General features: G+C 47.5%; 1 protein-coding gene across 4 annotated transcripts in view; it reads right to left on the bottom strand.

The window, feature by feature from the left end:
• Positions 1 to 14,166, bottom strand: part of LOC112237386 (nuclear factor of activated T-cells, cytoplasmic 3) — a 100,581-nt gene that overhangs the window by 57,162 nt on the left and 29,253 nt on the right. For all 4 annotated transcript variants that reach the window (XM_042331055.1, XM_042331054.1, XM_042331057.1 and 1 more), the window contains exon 3: positions 12,824 to 12,986. In XM_042331055.1, the coding sequence (XP_042186989.1) occupies positions 12,824 to 12,986 (163 nt within the window). The remainder of the gene's footprint in view (positions 1 to 12,823; positions 12,987 to 14,166) is intronic.

Genomic DNA, 14,166 nt, shown 5'->3' on the forward strand with positions numbered 1-14,166 from the left:
TCTACCTCTCTCCCCTCACCCCCTTCAGCTCCGACCCTCTCCCTCCTCACCCCCTTCAGCTCCGACCGATCTACCTCCAACCCCTTTCCTCGCTCCTCACCTCTCCTCCACACCCCCTTCAGCTCCGACCCTACCTCTCTCCCCTTTCCCCTCGCTCCTCACCCCTTCAGCTCCGACCCTCTCCCACCCTCCTCCCCTCGCTCCTCACCCCCTTCAGCTCCGACCCTCTCCCTCCCTCTCCTTTCCCCTTGCTCCTCACCCCCTTCAGCTCCGACCCTCTCCCCCCCCACCCCCCCTTCAGCGCCGACCCTCTACCTCCCTCCCCTTTCCCTCGCTCCTCACCTCTCCTCCACACCCCCTTCAGCTCCGACCCTCTACCTCCCTCCCCTTTCCCTCGCTCCTCCCTCTCCTCCACACCCCCTTCAGCTCCGACCCTCTACCGCTCTCCCCTTTCCCCTCGCTCTCCCACCCCCTTCAGCTCCGACCCTCTCCCCCTCCTCCTCACCCCCTTCAGCTCCGACCCTCCCTCCCTCTCCTTTCCCCTTGCTCCTCACCCCCTTCAGCTCCGACCCTCCCCTCCCTCCTCCCCTCACCCAACCTTCAGCTCCGACCCTCCCTCCCCCCCCGCTCTCACCCCCTTCAGCTCCGACCCTCCCTCCCCCCTCCCCCCACCCCTTCAGCTCCGACCCTCTCCCCTCACCCTCCTCCCCCCTTCAGCTCCGACCCTCTCCCTCCCTCTCCTTTCCCCTCGCTCCACACCCCTTTCAGCTCCGACCCTCCCTCCCTCCTCCCCTCGCTCCTCACCCCCTTCAGCTCTGACCCTCCCTCCCTCCTCCCCTCGCTCCACACCCCCTTCAGCTCCGACCCTCTCCCTCCCTCCTTTCCCCTTGCTCCTCACCCCCTTCAGCTCCGACCCTCTCCCTCCCTCTCCTTTCCCCTTGCTCCTCACCCCCCTTCAGCTCCGACCCTCCCTCCCTCTCCTCACCCCCTTCAGCTCCGACCCTCCCTCCCCCCCCTCTCACCCCCCTTCAGCTCCGACCCTCTCCCTCCCCCCTTCCCCCCCTCGCTCCCCACCCCTTCAGCTCCGACCCTCTCCCCTCACCCCACCCCCTTCAGCTCCGACCCCCTCCCTCCCTCTCCTTTCCCCTCGCTCCACACCCCCTTCAGCTCCGACCCTCCCTCCCTCCTCCCCTCGCTCCTCACCCCCTTCAGCTCCGACCCTCCCTCCCTCCTCCCCTCGCTCCTCACCCCCTTCAGCTCTGACCCTCCCTCCCTCCTCCCCTCGCTCCACACCCCCTTCAGCTCCGACCCTCTCCCTCCCTCTCCTTTCCCCTCGCTCCACACCCCCTTCAGCTCCGACCCTCCCTCCCTCCTCCCCTCGCTCCTCACCCCTTCAGCTCTGACCCTCTCTCCCTCCTCCCCTCGCTCCACACCCCTTCAGCTCCGACCCTCTCCCTCCCTCTCCTTTCCCCTCGCTCCACACCCCTTCAGCTCCGACCCTCCCTCCCTCCTCCCCTCGCTCCTCACCCCCTTCAGCTCCTACCCTCCCTCCCTCCTCCCCTCGCTCCACACCCCCTTCAGCTCGGACCCTCTCCCTCCCTCTCTACTGTAACACAACACGTTCTTTAGGCGCATGCCTCTGCCAAGTTGTTTCCCTGTGTTTCTCTGGTGTTGCCATGGCAAGGCTCTGTGCATGTGTCTATGAGTGTGTGTATATGAGTGCATTCTCACACTGGTGTAAACTACAGCTCTTAGTGTGAGTGCGAGTGTGAGAGAGAGAGTGTGAGAGAGAGAGAGAGAGATATATGTTGGAGCGGCAACAACGGTGGTCAAGGTCATGGGCGGCTTCTGGGCCATGACGTTCAGTGGTGTCTCTGCTCTGACACGGCTTAGGGCCCACCCACGCACACAGCCCTGCTTTGTACCCAGCACACCAGGGCCCAGAGAGCCGCTTGGCCGTTTGTTTAAACAAGGTCAACACACACACACGCACACACACCAGAACAGAGCAACGTCTACTGTATGCTCAGCCAGTATATGGTTCTGCAGGTCTGCTCAGTGACTCTTTCCCCTTTTTTATCCCTCTCTTCCTCCCCACGTCTCTCCCCTTACCTCTGCTTGAAGCTGAAGGCTATTTCCCCCTTCTTTTTACCATCCCCCCTCTCTCCCCTTTTCTCCATCTCTCTCTCTCAATGCAATGCGCTTTATTGGCATGGGAAACATATGTTACAATGTCAAAGCAAGTGAAATAGAACATAAATACAAGTGAAATAAACCATATAAAATGAACAATAAACATCTCCCCCTCTCTCCCACCACCAAGTACCCTCTCCCTGCCGTCTCACTGCACACTAACCCTGATTACATCAAATGAGAGTGGAGCCTCACAGCCTACATCATGTTTACATCAAATAGAGCCTGGGGCAGGACAACAGCTCCGGTCGGTTCACACAGTGCAAACTGCAGAGCAGAGAGTTGCTCATCTCCCTCTTTATTACCCATACATGCCTATTGAAAGAGTCAACAACGTCATGCCACAACAACACAGAGGAATAAAGACTACACACAGTGGAGCAGAGGGGGACTGGTGTAGAAAAGTGACAACAGAGGAATAAAGACTAGACAGTGGAGCAGAGAGAGACTGGTGTAGAAAAGTGACAACACAGAGGAATAAAGACTACACACAGTGGAGCAGAGGGGGACTGGTGTAGAAAAGTGACAACACAGAGGAATAAAGACTACACAGTGGAGCAGAGGGGGACTGGTGTAGAAAAGTGACAACACAGAGGAATAAAGACTACACACAGTGGAGCAGAGGGGGACTGGTGTAGAAAAGTGACAACACAGAGGAATAAAGACTACACAGTGGAGCAGAGAGGGACTGGTGTAGAAAAGTGACAACACAGAGGAATAAAGACTACACACAGTGGAGCAGAGGGGGACTGGTGTAGAAAAGTGACAACACAGAGGAATAAAGACTACACACAGTGGAGCAGATGGGGACTGGTGTAGAAAAGTGACAACACAGAGGAATAAAGACTACACACAGTGGAGCAGAGGGGGACTGGTGTAGAAAAGTGACAACACAGAGGAATAAAGACTACACAGTGGAGCAGAGAGGGACTGGTGTAGAAAAGTGACAACACAGAGGAATAAAGACTACACAGTGGAGCAGAGGGGGACTGGTGTAGAAAAGTGACAACACAGAGGAATAAAGACTACACACAGTGGAGCAGAGGGGGACTGGTGTAGAAAAGTGACAACACAGAGGAATAAAGACTACACACAGTGGAGCAGAGAGGGACTGGTGTAGAAAAGTGACAACACAGAGGAATAAAGACTACACACAGTGGAGCAGAGAGGGACTGGTGTAGAAAAGTGACAACACAGAGGAATAAAGACTACACACAGTGGAGCAGAGGGGGACTGGTGTAGAAAAGTGACAACACAGAGGAATAAAGACTACACACAGTGGAGCAGAGGGGGACTGGTGTAGAAAAGTGACAACACAGAGGAATAAAGACTACACACAGTGGAGCAGAGAGGGACTGGTGTAGAAAAGTGACAACACAGAGGAATAAAGACTACACACAGTGGAGCAGAGGGGGACTGGTGTAGAAAAGTGACAACACAGAGGAATAAAGACTACACACAGTGGAGCAGAGGGGGACTGGTGTAGAAAAGTGACAACGCAACAAGCCACATGCTTTATATGTGACAAAAGCTGCTGGCTATGCTGTATAGAAATAGATCCACAGTCGCCGGTAGTCAGAGAGAGGGTTGGTGATATATCAAAATCATTCTGTGTGGCCAGAGAGGGAAACGTAATGCGCTCTTGGACAGCCTCAGCCCATCTTGTCTTTCAAATCCCATTTTCATGGACTCATTTAGAGTTATTAAAAGTTATTAAAAAGACTGAACGTTAAAAACTAAATGCAAGGGCTGCAATATAAAACATTTAATATTTAGTGTTTTTGTTTACTGAAGCCTTTTACCTAATACACAATACTGTAAGTGTAAACTGTAGTGGAGCGGGTCGAGAGTTTCAAGTTCCTTGGTGTCCACATCACCAACTAACTATCATGGTCCAAACACATCAAGACAGTCGCAAAGAGGGCACAACAACACCTTTTGCCCCTCAGGAGACTGAAAACATTTGGCATGGGTCCCCAGATCCTCAAAAAGTTCTACAGCTGCACCATCGAGAGCATCCTGACTGGTTGCATCACCGCCTAGCATGGCAACTGCTCGGCATCTGACCATAAGGCGCTACAGAGGGTAGTGCGTACGGCCCAGTACATCACTGGGGCCAAGCTTCCTGCCATTCAGGACCTATATACTAGGCGTGTCAGAGGAAGAGCCAAAAAATGTTCAAAGGCACCAGTCACCCAAGTTATAGACTGTGCTCTCTGCTACCACACAGCGAGGATATGCATTTTCTTGGTATCATTTGAAAGGAAACACTCTGAATTTTGTGGAAATGTGAATTGAAAGTAGGAGAATATCACACAATAGATCTGGTAGAAGAAAATACAAGGAAATAAACATACGTTTTCTGTTTTTTATTGTTGCTGCATCATCTTTCAAATGACCAAGAACAGCCAAACGTACAGATGGGATGCTGGGGATGCAAAGTTTTAGACAGATAACTTCCAAAATGAGCGAGCTACATGACATTGAGCATGACGTCACCCAGGTGTCCCACACAAATGTACCCAAGTGGCCGAATTGGTACAGTGATACATTTTGAAGGAAAGAACTATATACAAAATACATAAATGCTATTCTAACACCCCCCAAAAAAAAAATATATAAAAATATTTTAAAATAAAATAAATAAATAATAATAATTAAACATAAACAAATAACAAGGGTAACTATTTACACATTTTCTATTTACAATATTGTGAAGACCCTCAGTCCTCTACACAATATTGTGCTGCTGGTGCCATGGCCCATAGCAGTCTCTTTCTGCTGTAAAGCAGAGGCTTACTGAACAGGTGGTGCAGGTGATGGGGCATTTCCTGTGACAAAGGGCACAACGCCGTCTCCCTACTGTGCCCCTTTTGCCCTGAGGCACATTCATGCCTGCAGAGATGAATCTGGGCAGGTGAACACCACTGGAGCAGAAGGGACAAAGGTAGAGGGGACAAAAGGTGCTGAAGCAACTCGGTCTCGCTTTCTCTATCAATTTCCTCTATAATTTGGGTTAAATCTGTATACCTAGACTTTGATTTAGCTTTTCCTGATTTATATGCCATAATTTAAATATATAAACTGGCTGAAAATGCTATTGACTATGTACTGCTATGCGTAACACTCGTGGCTCTGTCAAGTAGGATTTGCAATGGCGAATGAACCTCTTTTACGCCAGTGTTAACGACAAAGGCTGGTCTTCGAACGTATAACCACTACATATTGCCGTTTACCTCAGCTCATTGGCTATCTTCCAAGCTAGATTTCAAGATGATCAGTGGTCATTGGGCCAAAATACAGTCAATCAACGATAGAGCGATCCTACCATTGGTGCGCAATGAGGTCATTGATTGGGGTCTTCAAAATCGATTTGTTTCGGTCAATACGTCCCAGGAAAAGAACCATCATGTATGGTTGTGTTAGTAACAAGCAGAGGATTGCAATGAAACCAACCATAACTGGATTAACGTTTGTTTAGTGTGTAATTACCACGAACGCTTCGTCCAAAGTTGAATGAGACGGAAATCACGACGCAAGCGGTTTACAAATGTTTCATGTTAGGCTATAAAAATTGATTTTATCAAACAAAACCAACATTCACTGTGTACAGAGGACACTTGGCATTGCCACCAGAGGAAGATCTTCAAAGGTAAGCGATTTATTTTATTGTTATTTCTGAATTTCGTGACGCTAATAATACTTGTGTGTGCGAGGAGCTGTCCTCAGAAAATCGAATGGTTTGCTTTCGCAGTAAACCTTTTTGAAATCTGACACAGCGGCTGGATTAATAAGACGTTCATCTTTTAAATGATGTAAGATACATGTATTTTCAAGAATGTTCACTATAACAAATGGTGTATTTAGAATGTTAGCGCTCTGCAGTATCACCGGATGGTGGCCTGGAGGGACATTAGAGTCTCACCTACCCTAGAAAGGTTAAGGACTTGTAACTAAGCATTTCACACTAAGTTCTACACCTGTGTGTGTGTGTGTCTGTATCCATGGCCCAACTGTGTAACACTGTGGATCGCCTTTTCTTTGTGTCGAAGCAGCAAGCGCACAATTAGGCTGGTTAAATACGCACATGGATTGCTAAGCCAGAGGCTTTGGACTTACCCATCCCCTAGCAACAGGTGTGCCTGACAATTATGGTCTGCCTGCCCAGCAGTTTGGCTAGCCTCGGAGGAGTAGCCCTAGCTTAGCATGGTGTAACCCAGGCTGTTTACATTAGAACAGCTTAGCGTAGCATAGCCTAGCGTGGTATCCACTGGAATAAGCAGCATTCCACACAGAACACAGTGGCATGAATCACCTCTGTCCAAACAGTGCCATGTAAACAGTGTCACATTGTTTTGCTTTTGTTTGTCTGGCTACTGTAGGTTTAAGTTAGAAGATGACTGTTATGACATGCAGACCTGTGGCTTTCTTTCTGTTGCACTCTATGGTTTATTTTGGGGGGGGAGACACAGACTGAGGAGACTACATTTATGACTTTCCCTTATACTACTCATTAACCTATAGTAGGATATGTATGTGTATGTATGCCCAAGGGAACAGTTCAGTGGCCAGTTGATCACAGTGTGGATAAGATCAGTTAGTCTTGCATGTTCCTCTCATGTAAATGACGCTGCCCTGCCTGATAACCTGGTGACCCTTGGGGTTATGGGAAGGAGACCCTGTAGCTAGCGACCTTTCAAATCTACTAAACAATACGGGGGATGAAATAAAAACCACTAATTTAAGATGAGGCCCCCCAAGCAAACAAATGCCTGTTGCTCAAACTAGGTGAGCAGCATTATCAGTGAAGTACACATCCTATAGAGAGGCATGCTTTAAAGCTGCCTTTCTTTTCCTTTGGTTTGCAACAAGTCAACATACGGCAGTAAAAGCATGAATCTTAACAGTAGCAGAAAACAGAGACAAGTCCACCCTTCCCTTTCAGGTGGTGGGAGAACCAGGATATCTTAACAGCTTCCTGCCTCTGGCACACAACCTCTACCATTATAACTGCATCTGTGGCCCACTGTGATAAGAGAAAACAGCAGACAAAGACTGGCTGACTTCTGCCATATAAACAGGGCTCAGTCACAGAGAGTCTAGACAAATAGATAGATGATAGGGAGACAAGCCAGGAAGTGCTTCAGGAACAGGACTGGTAAAATTAGCATAAAGCAGATACTGTAGCATGAATAATGTAGGCTGATTGGCTGAGGGGGAGACACGTACGCACACACCTACATGCCCATGTCTGCCCGCCCGCCGTCTGTCCTGCTCCTTCTGCAGTGGTAGTGGTAAAAAAAATAGGTTGGGTTAACTCTGATCGCCGGTCGTAGTGAGAAAAGTCACGCTTCCTGTACTTTCAATGCATTTTTCCGCAAAAGGTGAGTAAACTGTTTTTACCGTCCACTACACCACTGCCCCTCCCCTGCGCTACATCTACCTACAGTAGCTCTGATACCCGACCCGAGTCTGAAGGGCCCCAACATTATACTTCAGGTTAAGGCCTGCTTTTTCATCAACCAGGGTACGGGCCGGGCTCCCTCCTGCTCTGCAGTGCAGTGTCTCTGTACAGTCATATCTTACCATCATAACATGGTGTCAGAACGTCTTAGAAAATATAAAACCAGAACATTGTCCAAGTCAACAGGATAGATTATTTCACTGAAAATAATAATACTCTGTAAGTTTTTTAGGAGTTTAGAGTGACCAAAAGTTGCTAGCTAACAGCTCTACCACGTCTCATGAGCAGCCCAAGCTGGGCCGTTGCAGAGAGCGGCTGCAGCACAGTGCAGGGATGGAGCAGGGGACCAGACAGAGATGAGCAGCTCATGGAGAAAGGGCCTGGGTAGGGTAGGGTGTGAACATGGTGGGCATGGGTAGGGTAGGGCCTGAACGTTGTGGACATGGGTAGTGCAGAGCCTGAACGTTGTGGACATGGGTAGGGTAGAGCCTGAACGTCGTGGACATGGGTAGGGTAGCGCCTGAACGTTGTGGACATGAGTAGGGTAGGGCCTGAATGTCGTGGGCAAGGGTAGGACTCGGGCTTCATTTTCCAACCATGGACCCCTTCCCAGTGGCATGCTCTTGTTTTTCTGGAGGGGGGTGTACGTGTGAGTTCGTGTGAGAGTGTGTGTGTGTCTTGATATAGACAACAAACACAACAGTCACAAAAGGAAGCTGCCCACACCACGGCCAGATGGCAGTCATGGCGTCAGTTGAGGACATCACGAGTCCCATCACCTGAGTCAGTGGACCCCACAGGAAGACTGGTGCCATCAGAGCAGAAGGATGCAGTGACACACTGTAGACACTGAGGGACCAATGTCCTCCTATGGCTAGGGACTATAGGCTTAGTTACAGACCTGCACCTGGAGGGGAAAAGGCTGTTAGTCAGTCTGTTGTTAGCCTAGTGACTGACCCTTGATGACTCACCCCTATTCACCAGGGCCTACTGTATATTCACTCAGAGTACGACTGCTGATATAGGATCAGTTTAGTCTTTTACATAGAGAATTCATAATGAATATGATTTTCTGGACCGGTGGGGAGCTGGTCCAAGATCAGCACTTCTTACCTGAAACTTTTTGTAAATACTCTAGCAGCACATTGTGTCTTGGGCCTGTATCAGTAAGGCAGGTGTTCAGGTTGTAATCAAAACAACAGTGTTTCTGTGAAAACAAATATAACAGGACAGCCTCTTGGTCCCACAGTGTTAAAGGGGGAAACAGAGTCAATATAACAGGACAGCCTCTTGGTCCCACAGTGTTAAAGGGGACATGAAACAGAGTCAATATAACAGGACAGCCTCTTGGTCCCACAGTGTTAAAGGGGACATGAAACAGAGTGTCAATATAACAGGACAGCCTCTTGGTGCCACAGTGTTAAAGGATAAATGAAACAGAGTCAATATAACAGGACAGCCTCTTGGTCCCACAGTGTTAAAGGATAAATGAAACAGAGTCAATATAACAGGACAGCCTCTTGGTCCCACAGTGTTAAAGGGGACATGAAACAGAGTGTCAATATAACAGGACAGCCTCTTGGTGCCACAGTGTTAAAGGGGACATGAAACAGTGTGTCAATATAACAGGACAGCCTCTTGGTCCCACAGTGTTAAAGGGGACATGAAACAGAGTGTCAATATAACAGGACAGCCTCTTGGTCCCACAGTGTTAAAGGGGACATGAAACAGAGTGTCAATATAACAGGACAGCCTCTTGGTCCCACAGTGTTAAAGGGGACGGTGTGTCAAACAGGGCCTCTTGGTCAATATAACAGGACAGCCTCTTGGTCCCACAGTGTTAAAGGGGACATGAAACAGAGTTAATATAACAGGACAGCCTCTTGGTCCCACAGTGTTAAAGGGGACATGAAACAGAGTCAATATAACAGGACAGCCTCTTGGTCCCACAGTGTTAAAGGGGGAAACAGAGCATCAGCAGAGAAACAATGAGGAAGTTCTGTTTAGTAAACAAGGACAACACCACTAGACCTGCCTGGGTTCAACATTCTGATAGCTAAATTATGCATCGTCACACATGGTGGGGTAGAATGAGAGGTTGCAGTTGAAATGGTTCAGCATTAGCTCTGATGGAGGAACAGGACCCCGTCTGTATAACTCGCCCTGAGATGAGAGTTAGCATAGTTTTTTTAGAAACTATGCTATATGGAACAAATGGTCAACAACATTTGCGTCAAAATAACCAAAAATAACCAAAAACCAATAACCAAAAATAAAAGAAATTAGCGGTTCTGGACACCAAACTGTGGTCTTCCTCTCGTCCACATTTTTAAAGGTCACTTCAATTAGAAGAGTATTACATTGGGGTTGTTGTGGGTATCAGTGTATAGTTCCATTAAAACCCCAACTAAAAGATGATCCTGAGGGAGTGGACTGGAATGACAAGCCACCTTCTGGCTCTTATAAACAGGGTTATTGTTGGGTTATGAAAACACACAGTCCAAGCCGGGGCATTGTTGGGTTATGAAAACATTTGTTGGGTTATGAAAACACACAGTCCAAGCCGGGGCATTGTTGGGTTATGAAAACACACAGTCCAAGCCGGGGCATTGTTGGGTTATGAAAACACACAGTCCAAGCCGGGGCATTGTTGGGTTATGAAAACACACAGTCCAAGCCGGGGCATTGTTGGGTTATGAAAACACACAGTCCAAGCCGGGGCATTGTTGGGTTATGAAAACACACAGTCCAAGCCGGGGCATTGTTGGGTTATGAAAACACACAGTCCAAGCCGGGGCATTGTTGGGTTATGAAAACACACAGTCCAAGCCGGGGCATTGTTGGGTTACACACCACTGGTCATGGCCCATGATGCCGTCCGCCCCGCTTCAGTCACCACACAAAGGATCCCTGTCCCCTGAGCATAAAATATTCACCCGCTGCCTGGCTCTGCTCTGGTTGTCAACTGGATAACAGAACGGGAGCCCTGGGTCAGGAATGTGGCGCTACATAGGTTCTGTAACAGACCTCAGATCAAATAGTATTTAAACCCTTTCAAAATACTTGGGAGCCTTTTCTTCAGCCTGCCTGGAGTGGAGTTGTAGGTGGACAGGGTTTGGACCGTGTCCTTTGTAGCTCAGTTGGTAGAGCATGGCACTTGTAATGTCAGGGTAGTGGGTTCGATTCCCGGGACCACCCATACGTAAAATGTATGCATGCATGACTGTAAGTCACTTTGGATAAAACCGTCTGCTAAATGGCATTTATTATTATTGGATTCACTGATCTAGTCAAGCTCAATCAAGCACAAGTTAAGTAACAGAAATATTTCAAATACTATTTCAACCCAGGTCTGGTACAGTAGTAAGGCTGAGGCTCACTCTGCTGCAGTCTCTGGGGTATCACATGACAGACAAACTAATTGGGCTTCGGGTACGGTGACTGCGATGATGTAACCTGCCCTGCTGGCGTGCCTGCTGCAGCAGCTCACCCTTTCTACCTGTACAGAGGGAGGGGTGGGGTGGTTATTGTTTGGTAATACTTACACATAATACTTTAATTCACTAGCACTGGCTGCCGAAACCTAGACGGCTGTATAAATTGACAGTTGAGGTACTGCATGTTGTGACAGTCCCAGTCTTGGCACCGGTCCTGATTCTACAAGGCACGGGCATCAATCTGATTTTTTAAATAGAAAAAATAAAAATGTAACCTTAATTTAACTAGGCAAGTAAGTTAAGAACAAATTCTTATTTACAAGGACGACTTACCCCAGCCAAACCCGGGCGACGCTGGGCCAATTGTGCGCCGCCCTATGGGACTCCGAATCACGACCAGATTTGATGCAGCCTGGATTCAAACCAGGTACTGCAGTGACGCCTCTTGCATTGAGATGCAGTGTCTTAGACCACTGCACCACTCGGGAGCCCTTTTCCAGAATGTCACTGTCAGTATAGATGCAGGTCACCTCCAGAACTGAACTGAGCTGCACTGCCTCTTGTAGTTACCATCAGAGAGTTTCTTAAGTTCTACTTCCTGCGTCCAGGTTGCTACAACGACATCTTGGTTACATGACTCAGGTGATAGTTTCCCTGGTGGTATAGGTTCAATTCAGAAAAGTTTACCTTATGCAATCAAAGGTGTTATCACGTGCTCCACTAAGGCAGTTATTTATCTTTAAATTATGTGGGTAAAACAAAGCGCAAATTAAAAGTATGAATCTCGGAGCATCGTAGCACCATTTGGTGCAAAAACTCGACTTACCCAGTTGCGGCCTACTTTTTGGAAGCAAACCACTCGATTTCATCCTTACGTTATACTGTCATTGAACATGTCACCCTCCCTAGGAGAGGGGGTGACCTGGACAATTTATTGTTAAAACGAGAGGCTGCCTGGATCTTAATTTAAAGACCCTTGCTCCCTTCGGTCTCAACGTAGACTTTGATCTGAAGCCATTCTTGTGATTATTGTGATTTTGCTGTTCATTGTAAATGTTTGTAGGCTTATGTAGCCAAATTGTATCTATGATTGTATGCTATCCATTTATGTTTTTTGTATGCTATTTTAATATATCAGAATTAACCAATGATATCAGGCCACACCCGGCCATGATTGCAGACACCTGTGTGTGCCCTTTGACACCATATAAACTAGTCACGCCGCAGTGTTTGTCATTATACCCTGATGAAGACAGCTTGTCTGTCTAAACGTTGGATATTAGGTTATTACATTATTGCATCTGAGCTCCTAGACTGTGCGGCTCTACTTTCATTTTTCATGTGTTCTACTCTACTAGCCAGTACCTCGCCTAAATTGGTGTGCGTTTCTTTCGCCTCTAGGCTTACCTTATGTAACACACTGCAGGGCAGTCAGGCATCATGCTAACAGACAGGCACAACAAAATGACCATGACCTACTGTATACTATGACCTAAAGAGCCATTTGACCTGTGTTTTGCCAGTTATTAGGTAAGGTTGGTTACACCAGCTGGTAATAACTGAATGTTTTGGTTATTGTGATTTCTATGGGTTATTCACTGACCATGTACTAGGCCAGTGAATTAGTGAGGAAGGTCCACCCGCTTTAACAATGTTGATGCCAGGGGCCTTTGAGCCCTGTCTGGAAATCAATCTAGGGGAAAGAGTACAATAAGCTATATGGTCTTACCTTGACAACAGGATGACCACCTGATGCAGCTTTGATCGCCCCTCTGCTTCCCTCCGTCTCGTAGTGTGCTCGGTGGTGGGCCTTGGGGTGCACCTCAACCTTCAGCTCGTACTGGCCAAACAGGTGGGGCAGGGGCCAGTCCAGGGGGGGTAGGGAAGAGGTCCTGGGGACAGACCGAAACATAGACAATAAGGGTACTGATGGTTTGGATAAAAACAAGATACAGATCACCTAGGCATTACCTAGGTGATCTATGGATAACAAATAGATATAGCCTATATCACCTAACATTTCTTGTCTTTTGGAAAGACATTACCTGTGAGCCGCTGTGACTACATAATCATCCTATGGATAACAAAAAGGCTCTATAATCAGAGATTTAGGTTTAACATATTAGCTAGCAGGGGCAGGTTAGAGCTAATTAAGCCGGCTGGATTCATTCAAACCTGCCTTGGCAGCACAGTACAGTAGCTCTGATTACAAACTACTGCCAGGCCAGTACACCCACATGTCCTACTCTCAGAACTAAGAGCATTTACTTGTAAGATGAGTCAATTTTAGTATAGAGAACCACTCAACTATCGCAATTGTATTTGGTCAGGGAAAAGAGGTTGTGCTTTTAACATAAATATGCTACTGGAATGTAGGTTTGACTGCCCTTAATCAAAGAGAATAAGTACATAGAAGAACCAATGCAATGACACATTATATATGGTAATATAAAGAAGTGAGAACACAACAGGTTGTGCTGAATCATGACCTCTGGAAACATTGTGGAGGACCACACCAGGCCTACACTAGGTCTGAGTGACACACAGAGTACAGTGTCTAAATGGGGCTGCAGGCTGTGTGTTCAACCCCATCAGTCAGACAGTGAATCATAGGAATTACCACCAACATTAGGCTAACCATACTGGAATAATCACACTTGTAATAGGTCATGCAGGGACTGTAACTAGCAGTGAATCATGAAGGGGTTTTACACTATAAACGGTATATAGATGTATGGTTGTGTTGTTCAGCACTGTAGTATGGATGAGGCTGTGTCACAGGAGAGGCTGCAGGCTGATGTTTTTTTTCCCTCTATGTTTTTATCTATGTAGGGCACAATCATATTTGAACAGCTGCACTCAAAAATAAAACACTCCATCTGTGCCCATCCACACAGACAAACTGTCTCTCTCAGTGGGTCTCTGGGTAGCTTGGCTGGTCTATGGCTCTATTGATCTAGAACCTACAGAGAAATAATGTTCTAAAAACCTATTTAGTCAAATTATTGTCAAAACTATGTAGGATGTTAGTAATTCATCATCTACTAGCCTACACACTGAATCTTCATAAAA

The sequence above is a fragment of the Oncorhynchus tshawytscha genome, linkage group LG12, assembly GCF_018296145.1.
Source record: "Oncorhynchus tshawytscha isolate Ot180627B linkage group LG12, Otsh_v2.0, whole genome shotgun sequence".
In the NCBI taxonomy this organism is placed as follows: domain Eukaryota; kingdom Metazoa; phylum Chordata; class Actinopteri; order Salmoniformes; family Salmonidae; genus Oncorhynchus; species Oncorhynchus tshawytscha.